This window comes from Anguilla anguilla, chromosome 8 (genome assembly GCF_013347855.1).
Source record: "Anguilla anguilla isolate fAngAng1 chromosome 8, fAngAng1.pri, whole genome shotgun sequence".
NCBI classification, from domain to species: Eukaryota; Metazoa; Chordata; class Actinopteri; order Anguilliformes; family Anguillidae; genus Anguilla; species Anguilla anguilla.
In genome coordinates, this window is record NC_049208.1 from 52,242,081 (window position 1) to 52,261,532 (window position 19,452).

The 19,452-nt window shown below is 39.3% G+C and overlaps 2 protein-coding genes across 2 annotated transcripts in view; one reads left to right on the forward strand and one right to left on the reverse strand.

The window, feature by feature from the left end:
• Positions 1–19,452, reverse strand: part of LOC118234297 — a 63,589-nt gene that overhangs the window by 19,118 nt on the left and 25,019 nt on the right. The gene's annotated exons all lie outside the window — the stretch shown is intronic.
• Positions 13,283–16,887, forward strand: LOC118234289. Its single transcript, XM_035430724.1, has 2 exons — positions 13,283–13,590; positions 15,071–16,887. The coding sequence occupies exons 1-2, from the start codon at positions 13,367–13,369 to the stop codon at positions 16,590–16,592; spliced, it is 1,746 nt and encodes a 581-aa protein (XP_035286615.1). The 5' UTR covers positions 13,283–13,366; the 3' UTR covers positions 16,593–16,887.

The following is a 19,452-nucleotide window of genomic DNA, read 5'->3' on the forward strand; positions in this document are numbered from 1 at the left end:
GAAAGATGCCAGCTGAAGAGGAGTATGACAGTGAATCTGAATGTGAAATGTAGAAGTAGAAGCAAAGGTTTTGGGTTCCTTGGTCTTGGCCACCCTCCTTTGGTAAAATCTTGCTGATTTCATTCTTTATGAAGCTCTCCCCATCTTCACTGCAGATGTAACATTCCTCTCATTCTGACTGATGTTCCAGTTAGATCAGGGCTCCTACAAGAAGCACTGATCTTCACCACCTGCTGTAACTACTAAATGCACTGTGGTGTAATGTTTTGCATTCTGTGAAACCCATCAGTTTGTGAAGAACTATGCATGAAATAAAAGGTTAAGATAAGATTTGTGTGCGTTTGCTTTATTTGACAATGTGCTCTGAAGCCATTGTTTCATTACCTCCTGCCTTGATGGTCATGCCATACTGACCAGTGCCTTAAATATTCCTGCTTCCTCAAATATAATAAATTGCTGTTATTTGAACTAATAACCACAGTACTGGACCCTGTATAATGAAGCAGGAATATCTGGATAACAGAGAGTAAAATCAGGACACTCCCAAATCTGGAACATGGACTGAAGAAAAAAGAGCTGTTCCGGGTTTTACTCAGCTCAGTAATCCAGCTAATTTAGTAATCCTCTTTCGTGACATGCAGTGGCATCTGTCTGATGAAGCTGCATGTAATTTTATCATTTCTTCTGAAAAGTTCATCATCAGAAACAGAGAGGGACTTATGTATTAAACAGCCGTTGCAGCCTGTAGTGGGTGCTGGGAAAAGGTATTAGAATAGAATAGAATAGAATAGAATAGCCTGATCAAGGTTGGGGAGGGGGGGGATTTTTTTGGGGCATCCTTATAAATAATATTTTTATTTACAACTGAAACAGGAAACAACAGGAATCTTTCATAAATCCAGAAGTGTGTATTAATCATGAATATTAATGTATAAGCTGTCGATCAAATTTTGGAAATAAATGAAGTCAATGTAAATTTATTTTACAATCGTTCAGTACAATCCAATGTTGCATCATTTACACACTGATAACACATTTCAGTCAGACAACTCCCAATTTGAATTTAAAACCTTTTTTTGAGATTTCATGTTGGTGCAACTTTGGCATCAAGACTCTGCCTCTTATCACTTCCTTTTACCATAAACCAGCCAAAATGATAACAAGGAGACTTACTGACACCTCTCACGTCTGGAATTCACCAGAAAAAACCAAGTGTTTCCTCCTCCTCTATTGCTATTGGCTTCATATTACAGTAAACAAAATGACAGGGAAGGAAACAGGCCGAACGGAGCAAGGAGAGGAGACAGACCTTGAGCGGGCTGGCCAGTGCCCCATCACACGCTCCTAACCATTGTTCACTTTGTCTCTCCAGGAGGATCGTACTTACCCTGGAGAGAAAGATTGATACCCCGACCGGGAAGAAGTTATTTTTGCTTCCCCTTCCCCTTCCCCCCAACATTTAAGACAAATAAATGCTTTTTCTGTTAACTGACCCTGGGACTCTCTGCACTGGTTCTTATCCTGCTTTGGCAACTGCAACCTTTGTGGGCGAGGGAGGCCACAATATACACACATATACATACACAAACATACACATATACATACATATCCACACATACATATACACAATATACACAAACAAAATTTTAAATACTGACAGCATATTTAGATATTATGTTGACATTGTTGATTACCTAATAACCAAATTTTTCAATTTTGGGTGAATGTGCCAATGTTGGTCAGGTCTCTCAAGTCTGCAGGCAGGGTGTTCCAAATATGTGATGCTTTAAAAGAAAAGGCTGATTGGCTAAAAGCGCTTTTCCTTAATGGTATTATGCAATCTCCTCTTGTGGATGCCCTAGTGGACCTACTTGTAGTTTTTTCACAAACTCTGTCAGCACAGGCAGTGTGAGACCATTAAGGATTTTAAAAACTAAATGTGCGTCTGCAAATTTGACCAGATTTTCCAAATTTAGGAGGTTCTACTTGGCTAAGATGTCACAGTGATGATATCGGTTTGACCTTTTGTCTAGGACCTTTAGAGCTTGTTTGTATACTGTCCCAATGGGTTTGAGAGTTGTCTTGCATGTCTTTGTCCAACTAGTTTGACAGTAAGTGATATGAGGGAGAATCATGGCATTCAAAAACAATTTTGCAGCCTCTGTCGTAAGATTGTCTCTAATAAATCTAAAATTGGCCAGGTTCAATTTCACTGTGTTCACAATTTTCTTCTCATGGTTTTTAAAATTAAGTTGTGAATCAATTATGAGTCTCAGACATTTAAACTCATGTACCACCTCAAGTTTCTGCCCTATGTGCAGCTGGTGTTCATTTTTTGCATGCGCATGAACAACTGTGTCATCAGCATACATTTGACAATTTATACCAGGAGGACAGACACCTGGAAGGTCATTAACATATAAACTGAATAACAATGGACCTAGAATTGGCCCTTGTGGGACTCCAACTTCATAGTTTAAGTAATCCGATTTTGAATTGCAGACCTGTTACACACTGTTTCCTATTCTCTAGATAACACTTTATCCATTTGATTGTACCTGGTGAAAAGTTGAATTGTGATAACTTGGTGAGAAAAACATTGTGATTTACTGTATCAAATGCTTTTCTCAAATCAAGCTATATAGCACCGACCACACCTCGACTGTCCATCCTGGCTTTCACACTTTCCAAAAAGAAAGAATTGGCAGTTTCAGTGGAATAATGCTTCCTAAAACCAAATTGTAATGGATGAAGAGAGACAGGACTGTTATTAAGATGTGAAATTAGTTGTTTTGCTACCCATTTCTCAGCAACTTTAGAGAGGGAGGATGCTTATGGGTCTATAGTTGTTAACATCTGTGTATTCCCCTGATTTGTAAATAGGTATAATGACCGCATACTTCCACATGGTGGGAAAAACTCCCTGTGAAATCAAAAAATTGGTTAAGGGGCCTATAAGCGAGTCTTTATGAGTTTTTAGAAACAATGAGTCTATTCCATATATATCTTTGGTCCTAGAACTCTTCAGTGAGCTGATAATTGTATCAACTTTTGATGCAGATACCTCTTTAAGAGTAAGCATGGGTATGATGCTATCAATTGTTTCTGGTACAGAATACTGCATCTCGGAGCTAAGGGTCTTTGTAAGAATGTTAATTAAATCCACAAAATAATTGTTAAAAGCTTCTGCTATCATATTGTGATTTTGAGTGTAATTTCCATTCACGTAAAGTTTGATATTTTGTATAAATTTATTACTCTTTCCTGTTAATTTTTTAAGATTCTGCCAAATCAATTTCACATTACCTTTTGCTCTGTTTATTATGTTGATGTAGAAATTTGCTTTAGCTCTTCAAAGTTCATTTGTTACTTTGTTTCTCAAACTGGTAAATATACGCCTGTCATATTCTAATCTAGACTTATTAGAAATTGTTTCAATGCATGGTCCCTTTGTTTTATAAGACACCAAACATCCCCACTTATCCAAGGAAGAGAGTTACGTTGTCCAGATTTGTTTTTCACCTTCCTCATAAAACTGTTTACAATATTCTGAATCACATTCATAAAAACATTTACATCTTCCTCTGCTCAGTTGTGAGAGATACAAAAATACATTTTTTAAGTTGCCAAGCTCACACTTGCGTATTTAAAGTTGATGAAATGCCCTGTTAGAAGAATACTTAAACCTCTTTTTTGTAAGTTTTCTGGTTATGAGTGTTAGATTGTGATCAGACAATCCTGTAATCACGTTAAACGACTTCAATATACGTTCAGGCGTATTACTAAAAATCTGATTAATTTGTGTTTCAGAGGACCTAGTTATCTGTGTGGGGCCTTTACTGAGTTGTGATAGATCAAGACTGCTAGTTATGCTTTTAAGTTTTTTCCTGTTTGATTTATTAAGCCAGTTAATGTTGAAATCTCCAAATAAAATAACCTCTTTGGTAAAACCACACGCCTTTAACAAACTGTACAGCGTATCATAAAAAAACATTACTAGATGTTGGTGGACAGTACACTCCAATTATTATAAAAGACATTTGTGATGAGAGAGAAACATCCAAACCAATACATTCCAAGTCAAATTCATGAGTCCACTGTAGCTGGGTACATTTAATATTGTTCTTAATGTAAAACATGACACCACAGCCTCTAGCCTCAGTTCTGTCTCTTTTGAAAACACTATAACCTGGTATATCTAGCATTGCCGATGGGGAGTGTTTATTCAACCACGTTTCAGATGGACATAAAAAAATCCAGGTTTGAATCAGTTACAGGATGTTTCAGTTCATCGCATTTTGCCAAGACGCTACGTATATTTAGGTGGCCACCCAACAGCCCCCTTGGTTTAGTGTGATGGTCCCACAGAACCCTTGCAGGATTTACAGTTCCGAGCAGTTTGAAGCAACGTTGTTTAATTATCGCTGTATTGAGATTGCACAGTTTGGACCCCATCATCTTATGATTTTGTAATGATACACTGACCAGCGGATCAACTGCAGCCAAAGCTTCTGAACAGTTTGTGTTGTTAGATGTAAACACTGCGGTATAAAGATCAATGTTACAACTTGGCCAAAGCCAACATTTTTGAGGAGGAGGTTCTGGTGGCTATTGATGACGTCTGATGTCCAGGCCATTTCAGCCACCTGTTCCGTCTGCACACAGAGTAAGATTTCTCACCAGTCCCCTGTGGGTTTATCACATCCCTTGCCCACACTCACCCATCTCAAGGTCTCACTTGTCTCTCGATTATATCACTGGTCTCCCTCAGTCGAATGGATTCACCACCATTTCTTGCGATCATGGACTGAGTTCTTCAAGACTGCCCTCTTTGTTCTCCTACCTGATGTAAATAAACCGTGAATGAAAGAGGTGGTCAGTGTATGATTCAGAAAACCAATACAACGCAGTTACCCAACACAAATACAAATATAGCTGAGGCATATCCGAAAATGTCGCTGCAGTTACGCACAGTACGTCATTCAGTAGAATCTGTGAATTATGAGCCATAAAAAACCACCGACTATGGAGCGTTAAACTGAAAATCATGATTTGGTTAGCTATTTTACAACCTGTTTGATCCACTATATAACATTTGCAACAAATCCATAAGCAATTGTCCCACGCTGCTAATTAATGTGTTCTTTTTAATAAAATAAAATAAAATAGCCTCCCCTTCCATTATAAGGAACAAAAGGAGACTCGTGTTCCTGAAAGAAACTGGAATGCCCACCACTATTGGGGATGGCAGTGACACACAATGAAACTGAAAGCAACATCGACAACATAGATACAGATCTTCAGATTAAAACCAGTTTTTTCAGCGACCGGTTGGTACCAGTTCCTGAGGTCACATCTGCCAATAAAGACCCACAGATTTCAATCCATGCACTCTCATGGCCTTTTACTAAGAAACACAGATAATCTGTGTGGAGGAACACCCCTTCTTAGGTTCGGTGGGTGAGTCGGTGATGCAAGAATAAAGACTAGAACTTATGATTTCTTCTAATAACCTTTTTATTCTCTATAATCAATAATCCTTTTCATGCACGTAGGCCTACAGGAGGTCTTTAATACCATAAAGAGAGAGCTTCTTCGCATTATGTTTTTACATCCTTTTTATACAACCAGATCTCCTCCTACCCTGATGCATGTTCCCTTTAAAATAACCAATCCCAGCCTAGGTCAAACATATGTTTCATAAGTTAGTTTAACAATAACTATTATATAATCTTCCATTTTAATCAATGACAGATATTTCACTACACACACTTACAGAGAAATGATATGCATGACTTGAATAACAAGTATTTGTCCTCATGGTTAACAATTGTTCCATCTTCCAGTTTCAAAGTACATGCACTTTACATGCATTCACTACATGCTGTAATCCAACTGAAATATTGACTCATATACACACCACCATGTTCTAACAAAATATGTTTATATCATTACTGTTTCCATGATTACTTTGATTTTCATTCATTCATTTTAATAGAATATAATCTATACATTTACTAGATATAGCCAATCAGTTCTTTCTAGATCAGTATCCTTTCTCTTCTCTTACAACTCAAAGGTCTTCTGCACAAGACTGTTTCCCAACAGAAGTTACTAACAAAATTCCACTAAGTAAATGTTTACAATTTTCCCTCCTGCAACTGGGGTTCAAAGATTCTCTAGGTAGTATGCATCAGTGTACAAGGAGACCACTGTCTTTCCTTAGTTACAAATAGACATAACACAGAATACCTATTGTTCTTCAGAGATCATCCCATAATCACATACATTTAAATATATTCTTGATCAGTACAATCTTTAATAAGAAGAAATGTAAAAACATTAAAAGAATGAAGAAAACCCATACTTCCACATATGATATAAAATTGCTGCCAAAATAACAAACAACAGCAGGCTGATACAGTATCATGCAGGACTTACGTGGGCACCTCTGTTTTGAATATATGGTCTTCATCAGGGGTGTCCAATCTTATCAGAAAAGTGCCAGTCTCGGTGTAGGTTTCTGTTTTAGCCCAACCCTACAAAACTTGATTCAACTGATTTATTTATCACGCTCTTCAATCTAGACCTTGATGAGTAGAACCATGCTGTCTTAATGCTCAGGTGAAACAAAAAAACTGAAGTGAGAGGCCTCGCAAGCAAGGGGAGACATCATGTGATCTACTCCACTGTGGCCTGAGGACCAGGTTAGGCTCCAGGTACAGGAGGATAACAAAACATCCTCAACACACTGGAGTAAACTATTCCTGAGACTGCACTGGTCATGTAGCTGAACGTTAAAATCATTCAACTTCTTAGACACCACAACGCCCTCACAAAACAAAACAAACTTACTGAAGTATACTATTCCTCAGACTGCACTGGTCATGTAGCTGAATGTTTAAAATCATTTAACTTCTTAGACAGCACAACGCCCTCACAAAACAAGACAAACTTACTGGAGTATGCTATTCCTCAGACTGCACTGGTCATGTGACTGAGTGTTCAAAATGATTTAGCTTTAGATGATGGTAGAATTGTGTAACACTCCTGTAGGTTCTTGATATTTCTCAGTGAAGCACGCTCCTACCAGTGTTTCATAATAAGCATCTGACTGGAATGGAGAAGAAAGAACAGGTGATGGATCAATTGAATACACAGTTGAGGCCAAAGGTTTACATTCACCTAGACTAAAGATATTCAAACTCATTTTTTCAACACTCTGCACATTTCATGTTATCATACATTTATTTTGGCTAGTCAATTACAGCATTTACTTTGTTCACATCAGAGGTCATTTTAAAATAATCTATTAGAGACAAATTTATTTCAGCTTTAATTCACTATATCAGAATTCCAGTGGATCAAAAGTTTACATACACCAAGTTGTTTGTCTCTTTAAACAGTCTGGAAGATTCCAGAAATTGATGTAATGACTTAGAAGCTTCTGGTTGACCAATTGTCATAATTAGGAGTTAATTGGGATTTAATTGGCATGTGTGGCTGTATTTAAGGGCCTACCTTTAGAGTCACTGCCTTTTTGCCCTTGATACCATGAGAAAATCAGACTGCTTTGAGATACAGTTTGGGGTCTTGTGCCTTCATCTGGAATGATTTCAAACCTGATTTTGTCTTCCCACTTTACCCCCAGAATCTAGTTGACCATCATATTGATGAGTGAAGACTGTCCTGTGCCTGTTTCTCCCATGATTAGGATTGCCCATTTCCTTTTTTGGGAGTCCTTTTTTCCAAATGTGTATCTCCTGACGGTTCCATCTTCATTCAGATGTTCCTGGACTGTGTTCAGCAGGTATTTTCTTATGGGTTCAGTTGCAATCTGTACACTGTTCTTAATTACATTTGACCACTTGGATGTAGCTTCTTGTGTAGCCATAGAGCAACTAAAATAAGAGAAATAAAACAAGTTATGGGTTTTCAGTTTTTAATTCAGTGATTGCCACACACAAACACACACACACAAACACACGCCCGCCCGCACACACACACACACACACAGGGCCATTTCTGATGCCCTAGAGACCCCCCCCACCCAACAGGAAATAATTAACTATAACAAAATGTGGACATGCATCTTCCACCATGCTTCAGTTACAATGCTAACTACCTACAATAAATATCTTAAACACAAAACAGTTTTTTGTTAATGAATTCACTGAAATTATTCCAGCTATCCAGTATACAGAGTACTATTAATAAATCAATTAATAAGGCCACATAATCAATACATACCTTTGCCATAGATTTGATCAAATTAATTCCCATCAGAAATTCGTTCCAGAGAGTTTTTAGGGTCATATATTTCAGAAGCAGCATTGATATTGGAGGAAAAAACAGGGACACAACAGGCAATACTTTGCACGTGTTACATCCCAGTGTATTATTTAGAACGCAATTATTATTCAGGGATGTTACTGTTTTGGGTTTTTGGCTGGGTATTGCTGGTTATTTGTGTTCCCCTATACAGGTGGAGGTAAACGTGCATCCTTTTGCCGGGTGACCTGACTTGGAGGATGCTGTTGCGAAGGACGCACCGACGACTGTCGCGGAGGAACCGTTTTTGGAGGATGAGCGGTGACGAGGACGCCGGTGGTCGCTCGAAGACCGGACCAGATGCGGCTGTAGTTGGGGACGCCCGGGGACCGTTGCGGAGCAACGCTTAGGAAAGATGCGGGCCTATATAACAGCTGGATGCCGTCATCGCATCAAAGCCGTCTTTTCATCTGCTGCTGAAAGCCACGCCTGACTTCGCTCTGCTCCGAGAGTTCTATCCAACCTTTAAGTTAACAAATGGGTTTAGATTAGTCGCTGTACCCGGCGGTTCAGTACCTGACCAGCAGAGGATGCTAAAGATCACGGGATCCCTGCAGTTGGACTTGGTTGAGAGGACCGGCCTCACGGAGGACTTGGACCGCTGTACTGGCTGCCCGGTGAGGCTCTGATAAATAATTTTCTTTTTTAAAACCTCCGCGTGTTGGTTGCGTCTTCATGTAGGTTAGTGGCTGTGGTGGTTAAATGTTACGATCAGTTCCACTCTCTTTGTTATTGCAACATTGTCGAGCTTTCAATTCGTAACAGCACGTTTACCCTAGAATTTCTGCACCCTCCGGATTAATGTTAAGTCATCTATCATTCACAAAATATTACCACATCATGAACACAGCAGATAAACGTTAATATTTGGTTGTCCGTCCCCCGAGTTTTTTCTCGTTTTAGTTTAGCTGGGTTTAGTTCATGCTCACGTTCGATTTTAGTACTTCAGCTCGCTGGGAAATCGTTACAGGGCGCGCAAACTCGTTGAAACTGATCAATCGCTGACAACTAACATTGGTTAGCTAGCTATGCTACGACAGGCAAGTAGCTGATCCATCTAACGCCAGCTAGCTAGTTGATTTTTAGGGGTCCAAGCAGCGAAGCGGATGGAACCCTATTGTATCTGTTAGGATTATTAGGGGTCCAAGCAGCGAAGCTGGTGGAACCCTATTGTATCTGTTAGGATTATTATTATTATTATTATTATTATTATTATTATTATTATTCTCCGCTAAAAGTGTCTGAGGCTCAGCAACCATAAGTTGTAGACCAACCAAATTTGGTAAGTGGGTTCCTATGACCTCCCACTACTCAGGCACTACAAACCACCTATGTCGGCCAGATGGTGGCGCTATAACAAAGGGTCATGTTTAAAAGGTCATAACTTCCACACCGTAAGTCAGATCAACACAAAACCTATGTCCGCCATATTGTTTGCCTGCCAATTGGGCTTTTTTATTAGGTGGGGTGCGGAAGAGCTGTAGCTCCACATCCAAAGTGTTACGACATCTAGTAAACTTCTTTACGGCAAGTGGCTAGAAGACATCCATGGCGACGCAAGTAATCCGACACCGTAGGGTCGAGTTTGAATCAGTGAGGGGAGGGTCTGAACGTCGGGGAAGCAATGGAAGACCGTGCCAGCCAGAGTGCATGCTAGCCTACCAAAAGTTTGTTAGTAAAAGCTTTTTGAGAGGATGAATAATTACTTTTCTTGAGCTTGGATCCATTTGAAGACAGTATCGGGTGAGTTTGTTTAGTCTTTGAATCTGTCATGCTGAGAAATAGCTAAACCATTTTATTGATAGTATTTGAGTTTCTGTGCAAACGCGCGAAAACACGCTGGTATAATAAAACAATGACGGTAATACATATATAGTCCGCTTCGTTCCGTTGCTACCATAACACACTATCTTGTGTCTACAGCTGCAGTTTCTCGCTGCAATTACTAATATTGAATATAAACAAAAGACGCAATTTATGCTGTAGCCTGAATAAATAGTACGGTACTCTGCGCGCAGGTAGCATGGATGGCGAGTTGGTATTTCGTTTTTTGCTCCTAAAAGTTTGTTAGTAAAAGCTTTTTGAGAGGATGAATGATTACTTTTCTTTGGCGCGGATCCATTTGAAGACAATATCGGGTGAGTTCGTTTAGTCTTTGAATCCGTCATTATGCTGAGAGAAATTGTATTCTGTAGATAAAGATGAACAAGATAAACCCGACATTAGCCCTAAAATATGCCTATAGAGCAAATTGAAAACGCTGCTCACTGAATAACGAAATAAACGAGGCAAGGTTTTTAAAAAATAATACCATGTCATTCTACAGTCAATATCTGGGACTAAACATTGAATAAATATACAATCTTACCATTGGTTTTACGCGTAGAGATGTCCCTTTTGAGACTGAGTGGACATATATTGTGTTGGACAATCCGTTTGTGAAATATATTTTGTGATGCCTATAGGTATATGATCATGAGGACAAAACCATTTAAAAATCACTGCATAGGGGGCGCACTTGTGCCAATGCTTGGACCCCTCCCAACGCCGCTTGCGGCTTTAATTTTAAATAGAGTTGATGCAATAATATTATCTTGGATTGACAGCGCAAATCAGAGACATACGGTGGCATTGCGGTTCCACAAGAAAATGTTAGGTTAAATATCATAAACTTACTTTCACTTTGAGATGCTCTAGAGAATAACAGCATAGAGGCTGGCTTATGTTTCATAACCGCGCCCTGCAGACACTCCAAAGGACAAATGATTCTTTATTTCTAAATGTCATTTTTTGGCATTTCAAAAAATGAGTTTGTTGGCCTGGCAGCAAGTATAGGGGAAATACTGAATGTGAAAAGCAAAGCACAATTATTTTATACCTGACAGGCGAATGAGAACCAGTTCTTGGATCACAAATAAGCAATAGACTTTTCCCTTTTGATTGACAGGACATTGGAGTTGACCATTGGTTGTTTTTAAAACGATTGGCCGACGGTTGATTGAGCAAATTGTTGGTTTATCGGCTGATGTAGATAGATGCATATTACAAAAGAGTATTGAACCTACATAGCTGTAATGATATTGGTTTGTATCAGGTGGACCATATGGCCTAAGGTTTTTTGTTTGTGCAGTAAACATAAATATGTAAGTACTATCTGTCTATTTCCATCAATGTACTGAATCCCATTGAATGTAATCTGAAGGCAAAGCTAAAATAGAACTACAAGAACCCTGGACTAAAGGACCTGGACACTGGCCTGTTGTACCATGTAAATCAGTTACAAAAAGTAGAAAATTGAGTTTTTTAAACATCAGGCACAGCTGGCATAATACTTATTCACTGTGTAGTGCACTCTGCCACGATGCAGTTCCTTTGATGGCTCCTGCTTTTCTTTTGCTCTCTTTTTGTGGGTTCATGTTTTTGCTCTAGCTAGCTGTGACTCAAAATGAAAGTGAAAGTGTTTCTGACAGAATAAATATGATCATGCCCCTTCTGCCTCTTCTCCAAAGAAAGAAAGAATGCAGGGGGTTATTAATTTATTCTTTAAAATGGTAAACAATTGGTTAAAAAACCATCATCATATGCGATTATGGCCAATTAGAATACATTTCTTTACCCCGAGGCAGAAGGACATCCCGCCCTGCTCAGACTATATGAGTTAAGAGTCACAGCAAGACACACCTCCTGGCTCTGCAGACGATCCGACAAACACAGGTGAGAGAGCGGCTTTGTGTGGTTTCTCTTCATTCTTGATGCATTCTGGAGTTTTAGGCTGTTTGGATCTTTGGATCTGTAGTACCGATCGTTTGCTTCACAATGTCAGTAAAGTTAACTTCAAAACAAGCTTATTTATACTCACTTGGGAGTTTGTCATTTGCATACATTCGTAGCCGGGTGGTATTTTGAAGGAATTTATCTCCTGAGGACTGAACCCGCGTTTACACGGGTTTCCAAGAGACTACATTTGTACTGTACATCAGAACACTTCGGTGTTCTTTGTTTCCTCACTTTTCTTACGCAGGAGAGGCAGAGGGTGTGTGTGGGGGACCTGCAATATGAACAAAGGTTATTCTTTTTTTGAGAGTTGAGGTATTTTTTGTTGTTGTTTGTTTTCTTCTCATATAGCCTACCTATATAAGTGCACGTCCTGCTGTCTTTTAGAATCCCCCCCCTTCCCCCCCCCCCCACTCCATTTAAATGATTGCCTGTGTGGCTCTGCTCAGAAATCATTGTTTTGAAATGTGAAGGAAAATAAAAAGCAGTATTGTACCTATATAGCTGTAATGATATTGGTTTGTACCCCGAGTACTTAAATGAGGGCTTGAAATGTTTTGTTTGTGGATTAAACATAACAAATGTGTTATCTGTCCATGTCCATCATGTTATTGAAATCCACTGAAATTAAGCTTTAGGCAAAGTTAAAATAGAACTACAAGTACCATGAACTCATTACTTACAAGAAGATAAAAAGTGCAAGTTTTGTTTAAATTCACCTCGCCTGGCATTGTGGGTTTTGTTTCATCATACCATCATGAGACAATGTCTGCCTCCCTTCCCTGGTCCTGTCGCACTCCATGTTGTTTTTCTCCTAGCTGTGACTCAAAATATAAGCGGAAGTGTTTTTGACAAAATATGCCCCTAGAGCCTCTTGTCAAAGAATATGTGAGGATGTGAGTGTTAATAATTTATTCTTTAAAATGATAGTCAGTTTGTTAACAAACAGGAGATTATGGCCAATTAGAACACGTTTCTTAAGACCAGTATAAAAATACATCCAATCGTGCTTAGACTATAAGGGTTAAGAGGCTCAGGAAGATGCCCTTTTTGGGGCTGTAGATGATCTGAGAAACACAGGTGAGAACATGGCTTTGTCCGATTTCTCTTCATTTATTTGCAATTCTTCACCAGACTGTCTGCTCCACAATGTCAGTGAAAATAACATCAAGACAAGCAAATCTACCTTCAGTTTGTAATTTGCATACATTTGTAGCTGGGTGGTTTTTGAAGAAGTTTATCTCCTTAGGACTGAACCCACATGCAGTACACAGGTTTCCAAGAGACTACATTTTTACAAGAACACTTCAATTTTCTATGTCAAAATAAATTAATATTTCTCTTTTTCAGGTGTAGAGACAGTCCCTCTTGTGCACATGCAAGCGTGTTTCCTGGCTGGCAAAGATTCAATGATTGTTTTTTTTTTTCTTTGCTTACAAGAGAACTGGTACCTGAGAACTCAACAATGGAACAATATGACACAAGGTAAGAAGAGCTAACTGCAGCTTACACTGGGAACAAATGGTTTGCATGCAGCAGTTGGTCACTGTAATATTGGTATTTTGCACTGTCGCCTCATGGCAAAAAGGTCCTGGGTTCGAATCCGGACTGGGCCTTCTGTGTGGAGTTTGCATGTTCTCCCCGTGTCCGCGTGGCTTTCCTCCAGGTACTCCGGTTTCCTCCCACAGGCCAAAGACATGCGGGTAGGCTAATTGGAGACTCTAAATTGGCCAGAGGTATGAGTGTGTAAGTGAAGGGTGAGTGTGTGAGACCTGCGATAGATTGGCGGCCTGTCCAGGCCTGCCTCTTGCCCAATGTAAGAGGGTCCTGGTGTCATGGTTTTGGGGTGTTTACACCATTTCTTTTCCAGCCTGTGTCATTCTTTCGTTTACTACGGCCATTAGGTTTTCCCTGCGCCTTTTCTTCAGTTATTACGGCCTTTTAGGTGTCTTCATTTCCTTGATTGTATTATACCCCTGCAAATATCTTTTTACGATTTGCACCTGTTGGCGTCTATTTAAACTGAATAGCTTTGCTTTAGTGTCACTTGCTTTACACGAAAGCCCGTATCTTTGTCTGTTTGGTAAGAGGTATAGTGTATTGTTCAGTACTAGATCAGTTCTTCTTCTGCGTCCTTTGTTTTACCCGAAGAGTTACTGCGGAACTGAACTTAGAGGTTATTGGATTGTAGGTTCCAATAGGCTACAAAGCACTACTATCCTTTTTCTTTTCTACAACTCTCTAGTGGTTATTTTGGCAGTCCGCTGTGCGAGGGCGGTTTACTTAAAGTTCTCACGTTCACCAATTTTTTCAGATTTGTTTTGGTTGTTATTTCACAATAATCCATAAGCCTTAGTTTCTTCACCCTGTACTTGGGTCACTAAAGCTTTTTCTTTGGGATAGTCTCCCCTAGGAGTATTGTTTTTCTTTTTGTTTATTTTTCCCCTGTCCCTTTGTCTCTTACGAGATTTAGTGGTTATTCCGCCCAGGTGGATATCTTAAAGAATTCCTGCTCAGTCGCGTTTGGTCTCCAAAATTCCCCACTCCCTCACACCTGGAGCCTATAACTCTCACTGACCCTGCCCAGGATAAGTGGGTATAGATAATGGATAGATGGAGTATTGCAGATGGTGGATTTGTTGCTGATTATATTTTTGTCTCTGGTCTAAATAATTTGTTTGAGGGTGTATGATGGCACAGATCTATGGGGAAGTAGTATTTTAATTATGTGTCATAAATTATTTATTGTACTCTGAATTGCTGTCTGTACTTTTTAAACTGGATTCATGAAGAATATTCACTAAGGCTGAAAATGTTTTTATAATAATAATTTCTTCAATTCTAAGATGCTACAGTGTCTATCTCAACATCCTGGACAAAGTGTTTGTGTGTGCGTGTGTGTGTGTGTAGAAATTACAATAAATATCTAAATGAAAGCACATGTTCTTTTCTCTTATTATTTTAGTTACTCTAGGACAAGACAAGAAGCTACGTCAAACTTGTCAAATGTAATTAAGAACAGCAAACTGATTGTAACAAACCCCATACAAATATACCTGCTGAACACAGTCCAGAAAGATCTGGATGAAGATGGAGATATGGTCAGGAGATACACATTTGGACAAAATGACCCTCAAAAAAGGAACAGGACAATCCTGATGGTAGGAGAAACAGGAACAGGAAAGTCTTCACTCATCAATATGATGGTCAACTACATGCTGGGGGTAAAGTGGGAAGAAAAGATCAGATTTAAAATCATTCCAGATGAAGGTTCAATATCCGTGATTGAATCTCACACCATTAAGATTACTGCCTATGAGATTTATGGGCTGGAGGAACTGTCTGTTCCTTTTTCCCTCACAGTCATTGATACACCAGGATTTGGAGACACAAGAGGTCTGGATAAAGATAAAAACATTGCTCAGAATCTGTACAAATTATTGAAATCTGTAAATGGTGTTCAACAAATAGATGCAGTTTGCCTTGTGGTAAAGGCATCTGAAAATTTCCTCAGTCCCAGCCAGAAGTACATCTTTGATGCCATCCTGTCCATCTTTGGGAAGAACATAGAGAAAAACCTCCTGACTCTCATCACCTTCTCAGACTGGACTCCACCTCCAGCTCTTAATGCAGTTATGAACTCTGGCGTACCTTTCCGCAGAGACGAAGGTGGTGAACCTGTTCACTTCCTGTTCAACAACCTTCCTCCTCAGGATTCTTTTGAGAAATACAAAGAAACATATAAAACAGCCTGGGATAATGGAGAAAAGAGCTTGAGTGAGTTCTTTCAGACTTTGGATCGAATGGAAACTCGAAGCTTGAGGATGACTGAATATGTCTTGGGGGACCGTAGAAAACTGGAAGCTTGTATCCAGAACTTGGATAAGCAGATCAAGTTGAGGCACATGCAGCAGAAGGCACTTGTGGACCAACAGAAAACTCTGGAAGAGCACAAAGAGGACATGAGGAAAAATAACAACTTTACATATAAATACAATGTAGTCGTCATGAAGATAGTCGAAATTAAGAGCAAAGCAACTTGCTGCACCGTGTGTGAGGTAAACTGCCACTATCCAGGGTGCTGGTGGGCAGCTAACCTACGATGGTGTTCTGTGATGGAGAACAACAAATGTACTGTCTGCCCCGGAAAATGCAGCTACACGGACCACAAAAAAGGCAATGAAATATATGAGGCAGTAAAAGAAGAAAAAACTGGAACTAATGAGGACCTGAAAAAAGATGCTGAAGGCAAAATACTCTCAGCGAAGGAAGTGATGTCCAAAATTCAGCAAGAAGTGAAGGACAGTGAGGCTGAAATGAGCAAACTGATCGAGAAGTCTTATAAGTCCATTATCCAGCTTAGACAGCATGCTCTGAAGTTTAATTCAGATTCTACTGTTAAGAGTATTCTCAGCCTGATTGAAATTCTGAAGGAGAACAAAGACATGGAGAAGGTGGAAAAACTGCAGGAGATGCTGGAGATGTGAGGAGATTAACAGACACGGGGAAGACGTGTGCTAAGTTGCATGCGCTTCTGCCTTTCAGAGTTGTATGGTCAGAATTATATGGTTGAGCAAACAAAGTAAACAAAGGTATATTCAGTCAGGATTATAACTTTACTTATGTCTACCTCTAGTGGTGGAACCTATTGTCTCCATAGAAACTGCTGAAGAGACACTCCCAGGCTCAGCAGAACAATATATGAGGTGTTCGGAGAAGTAATCACAATTAAATCCAGAAAGCAAGTGTTTGACAAGAAGGAAAATAAGACAGTATGCTTGAGTGGTGAAATACTACAACTTGTTTTAGTTTTTTATATTGGATTGGTTTTGAGTTGATTTTACTAACATTTTACTATTTACTTTTTTATTATTTAATTGCATCCATTAATAGCTTTTTTAGAAGTTGATTTAGTGTGTAATGTAGTTTTGGATTTGTGAAATACATGAAGCCCTGTACTCCATTAAATAAAACTTGACAAATAATTTCAAGAATCTTGCAAAAAATTGTATTTGGGAGGAAGAACTGATGGGGTAGTACTTTACTGTTTCCAATCTCTTATACTGTCAGCCTTCATTGCAGGTAAATATACCGATTCCGTCTCATCTTCCAATTCAGGACTCAAGATTTGACCTGTAAACTTGTAACCTTCAGAGACCTCAAGTGGCCATCAGCACGCATTCTAATAAAAAACTTGTCTAAGGCAAATGACATTTATTCTGAAAACATCATGAAACCCTATTGATTTTCTGATCTGAACTGGTTTGTGTAATGGTCTTTTGTTTTTTAATGTACTATGGAGTGCTTAGTGTTTCCCCAGATCCTATAATCCTGATGTTGCACTGGTAGTCAAGAATTGCACAGGCCCAGATCCCTAGGTGGAGCTGTGTATAGATTTAAAAAAGCCTTTTGACATGAACTGCTTTGGTGGGAGGGGGAAAATATAATATATGCTCTGCTTTAGCTAGTGATAAAAACCATTGTTTTCTCAATGAATATAGTTATGAATATAACCAATCTTTTACTTAATCCCTTTTTTTAGCCATTTACTGTTTAATTTGCTTACATAGGACTGTACGTGATGTATATTGCTGAAATTGTGCAACATGAGAATACCTTTCTTCATATCTGGACAATGAATAACAGGACCAATGGCCCACGGGGAGGTTGATGCAGCTGATGTTCTGGAACCAGAAGAATCAAACTGATACTCCTCATTGGCTGTTGTTTTCAAAGTGAATCTAATTGTAAAATGTAGAAGTGGAAACAAGGTGTTTGGGTGCCATCTTGGTCACCCTCCTTTGGTATAATCTCACTGATTCCATCATTTCTGAAGCTCTTCCCATCTTCACTGTAGATGTAACATCCCTCTCATTCTGACTGATGTTCCAGTTAGATCAGGGCTCCTACAAGAAGCACTGAACTTCACCTTGTGCTGAAAATGTCAAATGCACTATGGTGTAATGTTCTGCGTTTTGTGAAACCCATAAGTTTGTGAAGATCTATGCATGAAATAAAGGGTTCAGATAAGATTTGTGTGCATTTGCTTTATTTGACTGAGTGCTCATGTGTTCTTTATCCTGAAGCCATTGTGTAATATCCTCCCACATTGACGGTCATGCCATACTGACCAGCACCTTAAATATTCCTGCTGTTACTTTACTTTGACCTTCTAGGTTTCCTTTACAAAATGGCCAAATAGTCAGAAACTCCAAATCCCAATTCTTTGAAGAACTTATTTTCCCACTGAAGAAAACACCTTGCTGATTATATATGCAGTAGCCATTCTTCATATGAACGTGTAAACTCCAGGTAAATCACACTCCCTTCGGTGTTTACAATGGCATGCCGAATACACAAACAGTGACGTTTTCAGATTGAGCGTGGCTGCCAAGTATGAACCCAGCTACTGACTCCTCCCTTTCAACTGATCCATCATCTGTTCCTTCCTCTCCTTTGCTGTGGTTTTTTTTTTTTGTTTTTTTTTTCCACAAGACCAAAACTCTTCCTCCAGGAGAAATAAAACCGTAATATTCAAGAAATGACCGTTATCATGTGTTACCTCCTACAAATAAGACCGGAGTCTTGAGTAAGAGAAAAAAACAGGTCCTTTTTACTTATACCGGTTTCATATGTTATGGAAGGAAATAGAAAAAATAAAGCTAGTATTTCCCTAATTCATTAAAATGTTTTGCAATAACATACGACATTTAACATTTCCCCCGATTACTGGTAACAGACTACCAAGCTTGCTTGTGCTTTAGCCTACTCGGTTTGCTGACGGCTTAGAGAAGGGAATATATACCTGAATCACACTTCAATAAGGCACACTGCAATTGGCATCAAAAATCACAATGCACACTTCACAGAGCCAAGTAGGAGAAAATAGTTAGTCAAACCAAACGCATTAGTTAGACGGAGCGTAAAGCAAACCAACAGCATGCAGACAGGCAAGCCCCTCAAATTAATGGCAGGCAAAGCACGAAGACAAGCTCAAGCACAGCTGGGTTAGCTGACCAAGCGAGAGCGGGGAGATCGGGTTTGACGTGAAAACAACAAACAGAAACAAAAAAGAAATGCTCGAGCTAGCTAACGAGCTCCGCGCACTACTTATCAAAATAAGGCCATATACTATGAGCGGACGCATGCTCACTCGCGGTAGCTGGCTAGCTAATTTGCAACATACAAACAAAACGGAAGGAAGGAACGGCGGTCTATTCAAGCATCCGCCGCTTACTCAAAATAAACCTTCAAGCAAAACAAACATACTGCTCAAACTACATGCACAGAAAGCATTTACACCTAAAACAAAAAGCTACCAATCAGTGGCGGCTGGCGATACATTTT

Bases quoted from the DNA above. Each gene is read 5' to 3' on its own strand.
- LOC118234289 (XM_035430724.1), top strand. From the start codon at position 13,367: ATGCAGTACACAGGTTTCCAAGAGACTACATTTTTACAAGAACACTTC. The intron at 13,591-15,070 runs GTAAGAAGAGCT...TTATTATTTTAG, and splicing joins ATGGAACAATATGACACAAG to TTACTCTAGGACAAGACAAG.